Source organism: Acromyrmex echinatior, chromosome 4 (genome assembly GCF_024713525.1).
Source record: "Acromyrmex echinatior isolate Ae372 chromosome 4, ASM2471352v2, whole genome shotgun sequence".
Taxonomy (NCBI): domain Eukaryota; kingdom Metazoa; phylum Arthropoda; class Insecta; order Hymenoptera; family Formicidae; genus Acromyrmex; species Acromyrmex echinatior.
The window spans coordinates 915,003-932,387 of NC_141855.1; the positions used below are offsets into that span (position 1 = coordinate 915,003).

The following is a 17,385-nucleotide window of genomic DNA, read 5'->3' on the forward strand; positions in this document are numbered from 1 at the left end:
CTGTGTAGAAAGTTTTTAATATCGCTAATAAGTTGACTTGTTATATTTTCGTACCTTGATAAATTGTCCAAATTATTCTTATACTACATATATGTATGTACAATCAAAACTTTCGTTTTTACCAACCATCATAGCAGTCAATCGTATTTATTATTATATTCAATTTGAACGCAAATATAATCAGTATCGTGGTTATAACGATCGTAACGAGCAATATAGGTAGTTCTAAAAATTACAACTTAATTTGATTACTCTTATAAGAAAGATTTATATTGATCTACGTACTAAGTGACTCGCGAATAATTAAAGAAGTTGTATGAACAATCGTTCTTATCCATATTTTCGCAATTAATGTCTTCCTGAATTCTTCTTTCAGGGACCAGATCAAGTGCCGCGTAAGGTAGTAGTGCAAGATCTAGGCGACGGAAAGTATAAGGCAACCTATCTGCCAGACGACTGCGGTCGCTATAAGGTCAACGTGAAATACGGCGGTAAAGAAGTGCCGAACAGCCCAGTGACCGTGCAGAGCACATCTATCGGTTCAGCGAACAATTGTAAAATCAAAGAGGGCATTCAGCACACTTTGGCTCAGGGCGAGGAATACTGCATTACCGTGGACACTGAAAATGCAGGCCGCGGTGCAGTGACCTGCCGCATCCGCTCCACTACTGGAAGGTAAGCATCTGCTTGATTCGTTCCGATTTAAATTTGACTATTTCGGAGAAGATGAATCAGAGAGGAGAGACATTGCGGGAACCTTTAAAATTTATTCTCGCAGTTACCAAAATGTTCTCATATTCGTTCTTCTTTTAAAATCTGAGATTTAATTTGTCATCATGTATATATAAATCACAAATATTTTTTAATTTTTTTGTCGTTTATAATTAGAATATGTTTAAGAAATATCGCTTTTAAGAAAAATATTAAACACTGGAAAAAATATATAAGAAAGAAATTATGAGTATTATATGTGTTAATTAATCAGAAATATTTTATTTTTAACTTAACTTTATTTCGTCTATGCAACTTTAATATTTTTTTTATTATGTAATTATACTTTTATTCATTTATTTCTATAAGAAATACTAACTGATAGACAAATTCTCCTTCCATGCTTTCTATTTATTAAATTCCTCGCAAAATCTTTTTATTGTATTTCTCAATAATAATATTCTTTGCACGTTATAACTTTTATACCTAACTACGAATAATCTTGGAATATACGAAGGCGGATTATATTTTTACATTTTCTTCGCATTTATATCTTTCGATCTTCACCAAGCTTCCAGATAAAAATTCCATCTTATTTTAAATTTAAATACGTCGCGCCGTCGCGACTTACTTATTTTGAATTTATAGACGAACTTGAGAAAGATCTCTTACTGTTACATCTTTCTCGATTTCTCAATGTATAAATATTGAAGAATTAATTATAATAAATTATTATTTCATTCTTCTGTAATATTATATTATTAGGTGTTGGAATTAATTCGTAGCGTTTTTTAATGAAAGAATGTTATTTATTTCACATGAGCATTAAAAAATACATTAATGAAAGTACTTCCCATCACTTGTAAAACGCTACGAATTAATTCCAACACCTAATATATGTTTCTTATACACAAAATTATATTATTACATTTTATATTTCTTTTATAATTATTTAATTTATATTTTATAAATTTTAATTATCATAATAAATTATTTTTCTGAATAAATAATGCTTATGCATATTCTTGATACATGTATTGTTTGCAATTAAATGATAAGGATTGCTATAAATATAAATTAACGAATAGATCAACTAAACAAATTAAAAAAACAAATAAGAAACATAAACAATAAAGACATGTTACATTTTGCTGACTTACAATTGTATATTGGGATTAGATCTGGAGTATGAACGGCATGACTAATCGATCGTAAATCGTGTAACAAATCCGGTAGGATTCAGGATCGTGGCACGTTGCCATGAACGTCATGTACGAGGTGATAATAAGTGGATCGTCGTGAATCTTCGGCCAGTTGCACAGCGACTATGCCGACATTACCGACTACCATATCTTAACATTGAAATTAAATGTCTGTTTGATTTAATTTGAAAGCGAAATATACTTTTAATAAAACTTGATGTCGACAGCAGACGAGTCAAGAGGAATGATTATTTAGGAAACAGGATTGATTTCACAACAATATATATAGATATATATTTTTCAGCAACGATGCTCCATTGCTAACAGAAATGAGAAAATTATTTTTATGCGACATCCGCGTCTTTCGAAATTATACTAAAAATATTATATTTTAATAAATATTTGTTTGAATAAGTAAATATATTTACTAAATATATATTTATTAATACAAAATCATTAATTTGATTCAATTATCATTTGTTTTATTGAGTAAATGTTTATTTAACTGTAAATAAATATTTATTTAATATGTAACTATTTAAAGAAATATGTATTAAGATTGATTTAATTTTTGAATTTTTTTTCACTGTAGTTATATCATGCATTTGTAATTAGATTAGCGCCAGATTAATAAATTATATAACGTTGCACATACTTTTCTAATTGTCACAACTGATGCCAGACTGTAGATCACTTTACATGCTCTCTTTAATCACATTGGCAAATTTCGTAGTAAAACTACTTTGTTTCAGACATTTGTTCATCCATTTGTTTTATGGTGACACTTGAGTTGGATTTGAATTAAATTTAATTTCACAGTGTTATTTGACACATAGCTGTTAAAAAAAAAATTTTTTTAACATATTGAAAAGAATTGCAAGCTATTACTCAAATATATTACACTCTTTGTATCACATTTATATGAATTTATATAAATATCAGAAAAAATATCTAAGAAATTAACAAAGTTTAAGATATGATTTTGATTACATTACTATGACACACAATTAAGTGATAAATCCTATATATCAGAAAAAAAATTATATTACTACTTAAGATTACTTTTTAAATTTTTTGTAATATCAAGAGAGTTTGCTTATTACAATGTAGAGATGGACGTTATAATGCATCTTCATGATTATGTCCTTCGTGAATATTTCGGGATATTTTCTAAAGAACATGTGCATTTTCTATCCTACATATCGCGTGCTTTTATGCGTAATCAGGCGCGTGCCCTCCAAGAGATTGTCACAATTCTAATCAATTCGACTATAAATGCATTCTGAATGCTGACAGTGGTGTATACAGCTGTTACCTCATAATTCATCTGTGATTCCGTGTTGTTCGAGTTGGCAGTGTCTTCTGTCGAAAAGACACTTTAAAACGGGCCAAATTCTTTATCCCAAATGTACAAAATGACAAGATGTCATATTATCTGTGTCTGTATTTTCTATAATAAACACAATTTTACAATTATATTTTATACGACTGTGTCATAACACTTAATAATAATTTACAATTTAAAGCAGTACGTAAAAATATCATATAAATGTAATTTATTATCCGATTTTATTTTGTACATTCTACGAATGTTGGTTTTTATGAAAAATAAAATTTTTTTTATGAAGAGGAAAAATATTCAGATGAATTACGCGATCTAGATGTCACAAAAACATTTCTCAGTAGAACTTTAAAATTTTTTTATCTTATTCCATCATTATATTACACCGTCATTAATCCACATTTTTCATTGCTATAGATACATGAATGTAGAATTTAAATTTAATTTTCATGATGAAAAAGAGTTTTTAAAGAAAAGGGCTTTTCTTAAATTTCTGACTTTAGATTAAAAAATCTAGACAATTGAGAATGGAATCGCGTGAAAACATTTAGTATTTACATTACTTATTGCTGAATGAAGTTGCAGTGGCGTGAAAATATGCGGCATACACGAATATTTCTTGAATGGATCTCCGTTCTATATTTCAATCTGTGAATAATACGTCTCGGTTTGTGATTTTAGCGAAGTCGTTGACATTGACATAGAAGACAACGGCGATGGCACAGTCAACATTTACTATACTGTTGCTGATGCGGGAGACTACACCCTTAGCATTAAATTTGGCGGTCAACCGGTGCCTGATGGATTCTATACCTTCACAGTGAGCAATTACAATATTTTATAATCTATTTCACGAAATCATTATCCTTTTACATTTGTTTGTACAAAATTAATATAAAAAACTAATTTTTTTTTAAGTTTACGTGAAATTCTTTATTCAGCAATGTACATTTTATGATTAATAATAAAAAATTAATTAAAAATTAAAATTTCTATAACTAAAATAATTTTTTGAAACTTTCTTGAAAATTGTTTGAAAGTTTTTAAAAAGATTTATAATTTTTATATATTTTTGTTACTTTTTAAATTAAATTAATTGCTATTTTAAATTGTATGTACCATATTAAAGAAATTTTTGAATTTCTTCCATGTATATTTATAATGTAAAGTATTTCGCAAATATGCCAGGTCCATTCAGTAAAATACAAAATAATTACAAGGAGTTAGACTGTAAAACGCTAATAAAATTATCACATTTTAATATTATTTAGTGTTTCCAAAATTCTTTCTATGAAACAATGTATGATGAATACGGAAATCAATTTTTAAATTTAATGTTCAAAAATATACTAATATTTTTATAATCAATTAACAGTTTTTAACACGAGATCTAAGAACGGAACGACGGATGCGTCTTGTAGCGTTCGTTTTTAAATATTTTCTTTTGTGAATCGGTTTCCTCTGAAAAGTCGTAAGACAAAGGGTAATAGTACGTGAAGCTTCCTCGTAATCGTCTTCCCGATGTCGATCCGGATGCCCGGTGCTCTCGTCGACGAGCCCCGGGTGAGTGGGGCGCGAGGTGTATCTAACTATAGAGGCAACACGTACTGCAGGATATTGTCGCGTAGTCTCCAGTGAAACAGTCCACTGCGAAGACTCATCGGGACCGCATCCGCCGGCTCGTTATCTTACAAATCCTCGCCCATCATCACATGGACCGCCCATCATCACACGTCGCGCTGTAACACGAATTCCGTTCCAAGTAACACACACATGCATACATCTTTATCTCTCGCTATATCTTCTCTATCTTTGCACATCCCTTCCCATCTTACAGATCAACTGTGTGTATGTGTATGCATGTGCATCTGTGCGCACGCGTGTGAGTGCTGCCGTCATCAAGTGGTCCAGAGTGCCTCCGATCGCAAATGCTGGAACGCCATTAACCTGCTAAAAGTGGAGAGTCACGAAGAACTTTTATTAATCCACATGATGTTTAACCAAAAACTATCTAATCTAATTCTGTAAACATCGAAAACTTTTCCTTTCGAAATATGAACATTTCGTAATTTAAAATGAGTTAAATAATAATCCCATACAACGAGCACACTTTATCCCAGAGATCTTCGTGTGAACGTTCTCAAGACGTTGGAATGATTTCAGGATATCTTTCAGAACGTTTCTTGAAGATCTGTGTTACATGTACGATCAGAATCGTATTTCACATTTTTTGACCAATTCATTTTTTTCTACTTATATTTTATAATAAATAAACGTAATTAAATATTATTTTTTAAATCTTTTCACTTATTACATATTTTATCATGTATTAATACAAAGAGATATATATCGGTCGAACATTATTCGCCCGTTTATTCAAATCGGATGACTTTTTTTACTGATTATCAGTAGGAAAAATCTTATATATATATAAAATATATGACATCAGATATCTTTCTTTCTAAGTAAAGATTGTTGAAAAATTTATTTTTTTTCCTACTTTCTCTTATATTTTAGAAAATTTATACTTTCCATCTTCATCTTTATCAAATTTGACTTGTCGTTGGTTTGCTTTGCTTTGAAATCTAATTATCTTGACGCGAAGAGAAACGCGATGAGTTGGAACACGATCTATGTCGGTGATATAAATGCTTGCATATTCATGCGACCGCTGTGTCGTTTTGTGACACCTGCCCAATTAACTCACTAAACTTCAATGCTTGAGAAGTGTCAATTGTTTCAAGATATACGTGATTTCCATTTCTTAGTTCGTGTGGATTAAAGTGCTACTTTCAATTTTACATCTTTGTTGTAGATATATATATATAGTCAACCACATTCTATTTCCAACAGTCAATAGAACAAGTTTGAGAAATCACAAATTATTTCTTAAAAATTTTACTAATCATTACATTTTATTATTTGATATACAGTTTCAATAATAAGTTTACGTTTTCTAAATCATTTATTTATTTTTTCGCATCTTTTACTATCTTTGACGCATCTGGAAACAAAAAATATTTTGATAAATAAAATTAGGAAAACGTAAAATAAATTTTTTACTTTACAATTCACGATTGATGGAAATAGTTTAAGACAACGCATTTAAGACAAAATTATTATTTTACATCAAGAGAAATTTGAATTGCACAGTAAAGTGACGGGTCGCGTCACGCGTCATAACTCTTCGTGACTGTCGCGCATAAATAATATTCAGAAATATACAACTGTGTGTTTAACGATCGATCTATTGTCTAATAAGATGACATCTGGTAAGATGTCTATATTCTTGGAACATTAACCATCTTCTCCATATTAAAACTACGATCCATTTTGAAATCCAATACGTATCTCGATGCCGTCTATCCTCCACTGAGAGCTCCTAGACTATTTCGAGTGCGAGTCAAGCTTCCCCAAATTTATAAGCAGAAACAGAGTGGGTGGCCAAGGGAGACGGGGGAGTGAATTAATACCGTGAGTTAAATTAAACCCCGTGCCACGATTTACAACGGTGACTTTGTGCGACACATTCCTGTTGACGGCTGGCGCCGACGTTTGCTATTATTTCTCGTTTTGCAGGATCGGTATAAGCCGAGTTCTGAAATAATTGTCTCGTAAAAATTTTAGCATTTTTTTTAATTATTTACAAATGAAAATCGGTGCTTTATTTTTCATATCTTTTTGTATAATTAATTTTATTTTGTCAAAAAATACAGTAATAAAAAACTCCTTCTCTCTCTTATATATAATATGTCACGATTTAAAAAATGCACATCCAAGCGAAAGTTGCAAATTGCAGACGCTTTATAGGGCATTAAGAAAACCATGAATCTCTGACTTTTATGTCAGTTTAATATAGCTGAACTAGTTGTAAACAAAAACATGACATTATATTTGGGATTTATCCAAATTTACTGTTGTTCTGGATACATATTACGATAACGGATCTGATATTTCGCAACTTATTATGATGTATGTAAAATATTGCAGACTGTGTTATCAATTTTGATGATTTTATATATTATTATTTAATAGTAAACATTTAATTAAGTATATTTAAAGTTGACATTTTATTTGCTATATATTTCGATTATATGGAATTGTATGATTCAATTATACTATTTATTACTCTATTTGGCATTCAGTCGTAAATTTTTCATTTTGGAGAAATCTAGAAATATATCATATAGATTATTGAAAAATCAATTTCCTATAATAATGTCTTCAATGATCCACGAATTGATTTATAGATTTATAGACAGCGCAATGGCACCCACATTGTGCTTTGTACTCTTTAATTCTTTTGTAATGTGTACGAGTGGGGGCTGGGCATCTATTATAGTACATGAAATTCAGCATTGTGCCCGGAATTACTACTTGGATAGCAGAGAGGCGCGAGTTTCGTGTCGGCCACCGACGCAGCTGGGCGTTTCCTCGTAAATCGGTGAAGCCGATGTCTGATAGTTAGTAGTTAGGTACGCGAATTCGCAACCAATCAATCAAGCAATTCCTTATAAAGGGAGAGGAAAAGCCCGCGGTCCTCCGGAAGGCTTAGAGTATGGCGCTGGTTTTGTGTCGATCGCAATCGTTTGCGGACTGAGTGAGTGATACGAGTTATCGCGACAAACTATCAATTGAATAAGAAATGACATTGATTTGAGCGAAATAGTTAACCGAATAATAACGTCTCATTTTTTATAAATTACTTTAATTTTTTTGCAATTTATCCAGATTAATAATAGTAATATACAGCAGTGATGCGCAACCTGCGGCCCGCGGATCGCATATGGCTTACTTGTGTAGAATTTCTTGTGGCCCACCGACTCATAGCCGAAAATACAAAATCATTTTTTATTTTATGCAAATATAATAAACGTTATGTGGCCCGTAAAAATATTTTACTTATTTCTGAAAAAAATGCTCTTTGAAAATAATCTTTTAAAAAAGGGTTGCTTATCGTTAATTTACAATATTGAATAAATTTAAAAAATGCTTTAACATATCTACTTTTGTAGAATTTAAAAAAAATCAAAAGAGGGAAATAGCGGAACGTTATATGTCGGTATATAATATCTAATCCAAGATGATTAAATAGTTTTTGATATATACTAGAATACTAGAATCTTTATTATAATACTATCTTATTATATGAAATTGTAATCTCCTATTTTTATATATATATATATATATATATATAATTTATATAGAATCATGTATAAATTATATTTTTAAACAAATTTCAAAAATAGATTATTCAATTTCTCTATTTCTTCTATTTCATTATTTGTACTTTCTCTTGTAAGAATTAGGGAAAGAATATTTTATAATAATATTATTTTTATATCATCGTGTCGCATTTTGCACCATGAAAGCGACTATTTATGTATCACGTTCAGTATCTCCCCGAAAGCTAATTTTGGTTTCAGCTGCAATATTGCGTCTCAATGATCAACAGGCTTCGTATATATAATATTTCGTACCTCTTAATTGACAGCGGCAGTTTACGGAATTCGATTGTTTTGAACAGGTTCTTGCATACATATTTATAACTGAAAAGAATAAAATTTGTAAAGTAATATATAATAAAATTTACAATTAATATATATAATATACGAGATATTAAACAGTTTTGATATTATAAACAATGTTACATTATTATTACGTACCTTCAAGAATAATTTTTTCTCTCAAATTTTCTCTTTTCTAATTTGATAAATTAAATAATTGATACAGTTTTAAACTCATTACCTAATATAATATTGTTTTTTGACAGCATACGTTTGCAGGCCATGAGAAAATATATAATTTCCAGAACTGTTTTCTATTCATTAAAGCTATATTGATGTATTTAAACATTGCTTTATTTTATAATTAAATCCATTTAAATGTTATTGCAACAACATAATCCACTGAACTTAAATGTAACTTGTGATTTACAGCAGAGAACTAACTGCAACGGAATCGCGATTGCTTTAATGCGAATTCATTATAGATGAGGGCTTCCTGTGATGATACGAATTTTGCAATAATTAGAATGTGGTTACATAATAAATTCTTTACACGCATCGCACTTTGGCTTGTGACCAGCATCGAAATACGTAGATTCTATCGTAATGAGATGTAACATACACCATCTCCTCCGATTTCGAAAATTCCTGCACTCCTTTTTCCTACAAAGATTTCGCAAGAATTTTATTAGCACTCTGTAAAAAAAACAAAAGCTTCTAATACTTGGCATTTCTCCAGCACCAAAATATCGATCGTGCGATATCGCGATCCATTGTCGCCAGAAACACATCTTCACGTCGTAATCCACTCACTTTTTTATTAATAATTTTGAGTCTGCATTTTTATAAAAAAAAAAAATTCTATCTAATGTACTTTACTTGAAATGCAGTTCATTCACGTACTTAAATAACATTTAATGTAAATTATTCTATAGTAAATTGTTCCATCAAAAATTTATAATTATTTGTAGTCTAAAGTGACTACGATTGGCGAAAAGATATTGTAGATATCAATGTCGTTAACTAGTTTTTCAATTTCAACGACATTCCAGGCATCCGAGGAGTATCGGGAACATAGCACGCACAAAACTCAACGAGCTCGTAAAACACGGCAGAAACAAAATCAACACGTTGTCGAGCAGCGTAGCACAACCCTACAGGAAAGCTCTACTGTCACTACAAAACGTAGCAGCCAGCAGGAGCTATCAAAAAAGAATTTCAACGTTATCCGATTGAACTCCATCCCACTACCTCTCCCGAGCGGAGGCACAGTTACTTGTAAGTGATATATTCCATATTTCTAGAAAAAATTTTTTTAATTTTCATCCATTCTAACCTTGCTTTACTATTTTTTTCAAAATTTACTCAGTCTTTTTCGTAGTTATTGCTACATAATGATATAAGTTATGAGTGCATCCTTCGATTGGTTGGACACATATAAAAATTAAAAATTAAAATATTAAATATAAAAATGCAAATTATAAATAAAATATAAAAATTACGACAGCATTTATCAATAATTTAATGCTTTTCTATAGGAAGATACAAAGTGCTTTTTATTTATGAAAAAGCAGAGATTTTATAATTTTAATTTCAATGCATAGCAAGTGAGCATAGCTGTGAGCATGACTTAATGTTGTCTCATACTACTGCACATGAAGATTATGAATACTATAATATTTATAACCATTACCAACAATACTATTAAAAACACTACTAAGAGATAATAATAATAAAACTTTTAATTAATTAAATCTCGTTAACTGCTATCGATGGCGGACAGAATTTGTAGGATTGTCTGACTTATTATTAGCTCATACTACTTCCTCGCACTTCGAATGACGCAGTATTCTCTTATTTACTGGCATAGATCGCGTTTTTTTTTTTGGATTAACTTTTCTGTTTTTAATTTTTAATTAATAATTATACAATAAGGATCTTATTATAACAAATGTTTTTATTAATCTTTCAAAAATGGATATTTTAAAAAAATTGTTATTAATCTTTTAAAAATGCGCTTTTGAAATTATCACTTATTTTAAATATACCTTTTTAAATGTATGACTGCATATAGTAAAACAAATTTGTTATTCATTATCTTTTAGAAATAGTCTCGAATATTGATCGAACTGTAAAGAATATCGACATAATATTTTCGCAGCAGTTAGTTTATTTAGTCTATTTTCTATTATTAGTTTAACTAGCAATAGTCGAGCGCACGTCGACTGGAATCTATTTGCTACGCGGAAATAAATCTTGGATTTTACTGCGCAATGTGTGCTGCTCTGCTGAGATTTTACGATACGGATTCTTCCGTTTCACGTAAGACGGATTTGGCACGTTTTATGTGCTCTTAAATTTTTGTTTGAATACAACTTCCTCTTTCTTTTCTGCAACAATGAATACATATGTCATTCTTAAATGTTTACTTAACATGACGAAAAATATCATCATTAATCACGCGTGCGCACTGATGCCGCATTTGACTACTCGTATCCACATGTATTTGATGACTTGATGAATGTTTAATTGATTAATGATCAACGATGCAGTTTCATATAATATTTTGAAATTGAATTAAGAAACTTTACCATAATAGATAATAAGATAATTATTGCTGCTAAATAAATGAAACAATAAGATTAATTAATTATTAATTAGACTTCAAATTTAATCACTAATGAATTAAAAGAAAAAATTTACTTATCAATTTAATTTGCTTAAAAGTCATAATATATACAATGCTTTTGACATAAATCATTTTACACAACAATTTATAATATTATATTAGCAATCTGTAATAAAAAAAGAGAATGCCCTGTTATATACTGAGTAAGTCATAAGCTTTTTGACAATCAGCTCTCATTTTTCCTAAAAGCTAATAGTATTTAATGAAATAAATGTTTCTTGGCTAAATAAGCTGAGCGTCAAGGGAATTGAGAGATCAACGGTAAGCCCCTGTTACTGAGCAACGTTATAAGTGAAACAGTCCTCTCTTCATGGACGTGGAGCTTAATAAATAGATCAACGATGACGAGTAATGTGATTCAATTATATGTAATGCTTCACGATTGACCAACGCGTATTCAAATGACAGACACGACGGATTCGTATTCGCGCTTTATCCACCACCTTGCCAAAAATATGGCTGGACAGCCCGGCGCGTGGAAGGATGGTATGTATGTCGGATAAGCGCGACGCACTGTCCGCGATATTAATATTGGGTGATTAAGTGGCTCCGGATGCACGTACTCGTGGCTGGTCCAAAGCCGAGCCTCGAGATTCCGAGCGACCGAGGACGATGGCAGGTCCAGAAAAAGATCGATCCCTTCCACGTCCACTAATTTGCTTCTTCATCCCCTAGTCCGGATTTCTCTCGGTATGCGAAGATCAACTGGAGCGATTTTCCGGTCGACGAACCCGCGCGATTTGATTCCGGACGGTGGTTTACATCTTGCCAAGAGATCATTATCTTGTTGCTGGAATCCCGCTGCAATCTTGTACGTAAATGTGTTTCTGTCTTCAATTCGCAAAATAATAATAGTTTTATTTCATGATGTTTATATCACGTCTAGGAATACAGAAACTAGGGACGGAAGTTGGATTAGGATGAAAGATCACTTTGAATCAGGTCGTTGATTTTCTGGCTAATACCTTCGAGAACTTTTGACGCGCACCAATACATACACGAATAATATTGCACGGTGCGAGTAAGCGCATCACGCTTGTCCGTAATTACTCAGGTCCAGCCGACACCCGTTCCTCTTCATCATAACGGCTGTGGGGCGTGTTAAATGAGAGATTCGTGCGAATCGGTTCGCTTGCTTGACGACTTCCTTTTGGTAAATGAAACGATAATCACGGAAGCGTAGACAGGATATTACGCGTCAAAATTTCTGTCTTGTCTATCTTGAGAATTCCGGGATTCCTTCCACGTGATAATTTACGTAACCTCCTGTAAAGAAGGAATGAAAAGGAAGAAATGGAAAAGAATCGGAGATGCAAGATATTTAAAAAATATTTCAAAAAAATATTTCTCTGCGACTTTTATGTTCCGAGTTCGCTTAAATTCGAAACCAAATCACTATATCATTTATTATATTATTAATGTGTAATGTATATTTATTCTTTTCTACGTATCTCAAACGTAATTCTTTAAATATACAATAAATTAACCCTTAAGTACACATATTTTTATTTACTTTGTAGCCTGGATCTTTTTCGATCAGCTCAAATTTTTTTACCTATTGTTTCCTAAGTTTTCAGAAAATCTAGAAAAAAATCAGAATTACTTTTCAACTATGTTGCCAAATAGTTATTTAAATGTTAAAACTTTTATTTAAGAAAAATTAAAACTTGTGTCAAGAAATTTCATAGTAAAATTTCATTTGAGCAAAAAAAGATCCAGTGTGGCTACGAAAGATTAAAATTAAACAAAAAAATTAGAGGGAAATACAAAGTGTAACTATATACATATTAATTTTTTAAATAAAAGAACTTTCTCATTCTTATATAGCATTGGAAGATGTACTTATCAAGTTTCCACAAAAAATTTTTGATGTGAAGAAAACAGAGATAGTATTTCTAATTGTAAGAATAAGAATAACAATGTTTCTTTTCAATTTATAATAATAATTTGTTTAATTGGACCTCGTCACGAGAAGTATCACGTTCCAAAGACGACCTCGAGCCCTCTTCTTTAGCAATCAAAAGCAATATCCCGAGCGCCTGGCAATAACGTCATCGCATGCACGCCTAATGATGGTCGCGTCGTCGTGTTCCCAATTTACTCCGATCGAGCGGACCCGTCCAGCGTTGATCCCGTCACGTAACCAGCTATGCAACCGATCCATCCTCAACTCGACGAACCGCGGTTACTACACATACACACGCGTGCGCGCACACGTACATGCACACAACGAACGCGTGTAATGTACGTATATAAAATATACTTTCATACACCGATATACCTGTGTCATAAATTTTCGCGCACCAGGTGCAGGCGCCGCGACGTCGACCATCCGCTTCCTCCCACCAGCCGCGGAATCCTCGGATTAGCGCGTGCGTAAACCTCCATAGGTTCACCCTGATCGTGTATGCGTGTACAGATATATGCGTTGGTCATATTCCTGCGTACGTGTGATCCTCATGTGGCACAGCCAATAGAGAGAGACAGGTCGCTTGTAAAGAAAGACGAAATGAAAGAGAGGGAGAGAAGAGGAGAGAGAGAGAGAGAGAGAGAGAGAAATCAGGATTGAACAGGGAGAGAGGGAAAGAGGGAAAGACGATGATGTTTGATGGACAAGGTAGACTGGCAATTGTAGTAGACGATACGAAACTGGCCTCTGGTAGCTAACGCTGGAAAAAAAGATCACCCAGGCCAGCTCTCATCGTCCTCGCCGCCGACCGACTTTGGTCGCTCGTGCGACCGTCAGTCGTGCCGGAGATGCGCCCTCGTGAAGTCGACTGATAGGCGCCATCAGGCTGGAGACCTCGCGAACGAGATCGCTGGAGAACGCCGGAAGACATCCGTTTGGTTAGTCGGTCGGTGGGTCGGTCAGTCGGTCGGTCTCCTTAAGTCGGTTACCCCGCGGAACCCCTCGGGAATTCTTGATTTTTTTTTTTAGTGCAGTCGTTTCGGTACCGGAGAAGATTTATCAACGCCGGTCTATTCAGGGGATCTCATCCAAGAGGTGTTTATCGCACATGACGGCGCGCTCGTAACTGGATCCTTTCACTTAATCATCTCAACCGATATTTGGAAGTGCTGTAAGATTTTTTTTACATTTGATTTTTTCTGTGTAAAATAAAATAAAGTCTGTCTACAAAATAAAAAAAGATAAAATTGATTTTTAATTAAAATAAGCTATTCTAAGCGAAATTGATTTGCATATCTACTACAAATCCAAGTGTATGATAAATGCCTTCATATGTGTGTGTGATTTAATTTTCCGTATAAAAATAACATATTGTGCACATACACAAAAATGGATTTACACTTATAAAGATATAATATACATAGTGTTATTTTTATACAGAAAAAATTACACACATATATGAAGACACTGATTGTGCACTTGGATTGCAGTATACAAATCAATTTTTTATCGGAATTTATTTTAATAAAAATGGTTTTATTATTTTTTTTTATTTTAGACTTGTAGACAGATCCTATCTTTATTTTACGCAGAGAAAATTAAATATAAAAGAAAATTGTTTGCAGTATCTCGTTATATATATATATATATATATATATATAATCATAGAAATAAAATACGTTGTTACTCTTCTGACAATATAGATAAATTTTCTCAACATAATTTTTCTCTCGTTTAAAAAAAAACGCGATTAATTTTTGCGACGATTTAGAATAAAAAGATCGTGCAATCGCACGATCAGAATAACGATAGTTCATCAAGTGCTTCAACGGAAATTCTCGTGATTCTGAAGTGTACTCGTTGGAGATATGTTTTGGGGAGATAGAGAACCGGAAATACCAGCCACGTGGCAGGAGGTATCGACCTTCTATAAAGCTTGGTTGAAGAGCGTATTCTTCAGCGAATTCAACTGCCCTGCGCGCGGACCGATCTGCTACGCTAAGAGCGTTCAAGAAAAGAAGGAAGTTCCGGGACCTGGGCTTGATTTCGCCCCGCTCATCTTCCAGAGCATTTTCTACGTCGACACGAAAAAAGGTTTTGTCTTCAAAAGCTCTCTCAATTTGTCTTCGACTAATTCAGCACATAATATCTAAAATGACTTGTAATTCATCGTATTTCGGAATCGTATTGTATTATCAGTAAACCGAAAAATTATTTTACATTATCCACCACAAATTTGTGAATACTTAAAAATTAAATACTTAATAATCACAGTATGTGTGAGTTTCGTGTGTAACACAACTTTTTCTGATATGCATCTTTGATCGAAAAAAATATCGGCTTATCATTTCCTTCTTTTCTTTTTTTTCAAAAATTTTGCAAATTTTTAAGATATATACTCAAATTAATAATCGTTTCTATACATTTTAAAATGCGATTACCAAAGTTTAACTTAATTATTAAAACCTGTTAGGATAATAAATATATCTTTCTATTTTCGAGGAATATTATTTATGTGCGAATTACTGTATATCTTTGAATATGAAACCGAGAGATGACAAACACAAACATTAAGTAGTTATTTTTGATATGAAATCTTATTTGGGTGCGAAAGCAATTTTGTACATCAGTGCCAACCAATCGTGGCGCGCTCGAGGAAACTATGTCGCGCGGATGTCCTTGAGATGTGCCTGATGAACGCCACTTTACTCGTTTTCAGCTGAAGTGAAGATGCCTAGCGGAAACGTGGACAAGCCAGTTATCGAGGACAATCATGATGGTACGGTATCTATCAAGTACGAGCCGAGGGAAGAGGGCCTTCATGAGATTTATGTGAAATTTAACGGTGAACACGTCCAGGGTAAGTTAATCCATTCATTTCGCAAATTAACGGCGATTACGCAATCATGAAGTGCGATCGATCACAGGAGGTTCACAGAGCATTCCAAGAATAACGCGCTAATGTACGATGCGTGTGCGATCCATACGATCCTGAAACACAGAAGCTATATGAAATTTCATTCTCCGTGTAATGGATCTCACGAGCGCCAATTTACGCTAATAATAAATCTCCCCGTCTGACAAATTAATTCACTTCACGCGCGACCATCATTAAACATAATGTAGATAATTACCTTCTCTCAAATAAAAAAACATTTTTTATATATTATTTATTGTAATATCTCATTAAATCGATATTTAGATCAAAATTATAATTTCACGAGTAATTATATAAATATAACATTTTTCAGGTAATTTATATAGTTTTGTTAAAAAAGAAAGTAAAAGCAGAGAGATAATAAATAATTTATATAAAAAATTATTTATATAAAACAAATGTCCGTCTATGTGTTTTATATTAATATATGATTTTATTGCTAGGTTCTCCCTACAAATTCCATGTCGATTCTTTGGCGAGTGGATATGTAACAGCGTATGGACCAGGTTTGGTTTACGGCGTTTGCGGTGAACCTGGAAACTTCACCATCTCGACGAAAGGTGCCGGTGCAGGTGGTCTTTCGTTAGCTGTCGAAGGGCCTAGTAAAGCCGAAATAAGCTGTCACGACAACAAGGATGGCACGGTATCGGTATCTTATCTACCTACCGCACCCGGAGAATACAAAATTACTGTTAAGTTTGGCGATAAGCATATCAGAGGCAGTCCTTTTGTCGCCAAAATCACGGGTAAGTGGATTAGAGATTGGCACGAGATGAGATGAGACGAGATTTCTGCAATTTCGAGCTCGAAAAATCTTGGAACAAGCATCTTGACGAGATCTCAACGCGATTAGCAAAAAATAGTTTAACAAATGCAAAAGAAATAGTTTTATTTGTGAGTATAAATGAATGTATTTATTAAAATTTTTTTTACACAAAAGTATTGTATATTACATAACTGGTATTTCTATCTTACTCCTAAAATAATTTGAAGAATAAGATTTTAATAATTTATATCAATGATTCTGAGATAGTCACCATGATAGTGACCATATTAAATCGTGATATCATAAATGAATTTATTTTTG

At 32.6% G+C, this 17,385-nt stretch overlaps 1 protein-coding gene and 1 long non-coding RNA gene across 8 annotated transcripts in view; one reads left to right on the forward strand and one right to left on the reverse strand.

The window, feature by feature from the left end:
• The window catches only part of cher (filamin A protein cher), a 55,555-nt gene that overhangs the window by 30,042 nt on the left and 8,128 nt on the right, over window positions 1-17,385 (forward strand). For 4 of the 7 annotated variants that reach the window (XM_087405973.1, XM_011058576.2, XM_087405974.1 and 1 more), the window contains 5 exons: window positions 377-675; window positions 3,937-4,075; window positions 9,815-10,040; window positions 16,080-16,220; window positions 16,742-17,044. In XM_087405973.1, the coding sequence (XP_087262099.1) occupies window positions 377-675; window positions 3,937-4,075; window positions 9,815-10,040; window positions 16,080-16,220; window positions 16,742-17,044 (1,108 nt within the window). Of the gene's footprint in view, window positions 1-376; window positions 676-3,936; window positions 4,076-4,886; window positions 5,018-9,814; window positions 10,041-15,114; window positions 15,455-16,079; window positions 16,221-16,741; window positions 17,045-17,385 lie in introns of those variants that run through there. The other 3 variants (XM_087405976.1, XM_011058579.2, XM_011058578.2) reach the window with 3 other exon arrangements.
• On the reverse strand, window positions 12,427-14,211 carry LOC147909854 (uncharacterized). Its single transcript, XR_015545034.1, has 2 exons — window positions 13,733-14,211; window positions 12,427-13,639 (listed from the first exon to the last, which is right to left on the reverse strand). It is a non-coding gene; the product is annotated as an uncharacterized LOC147909854 (long non-coding RNA).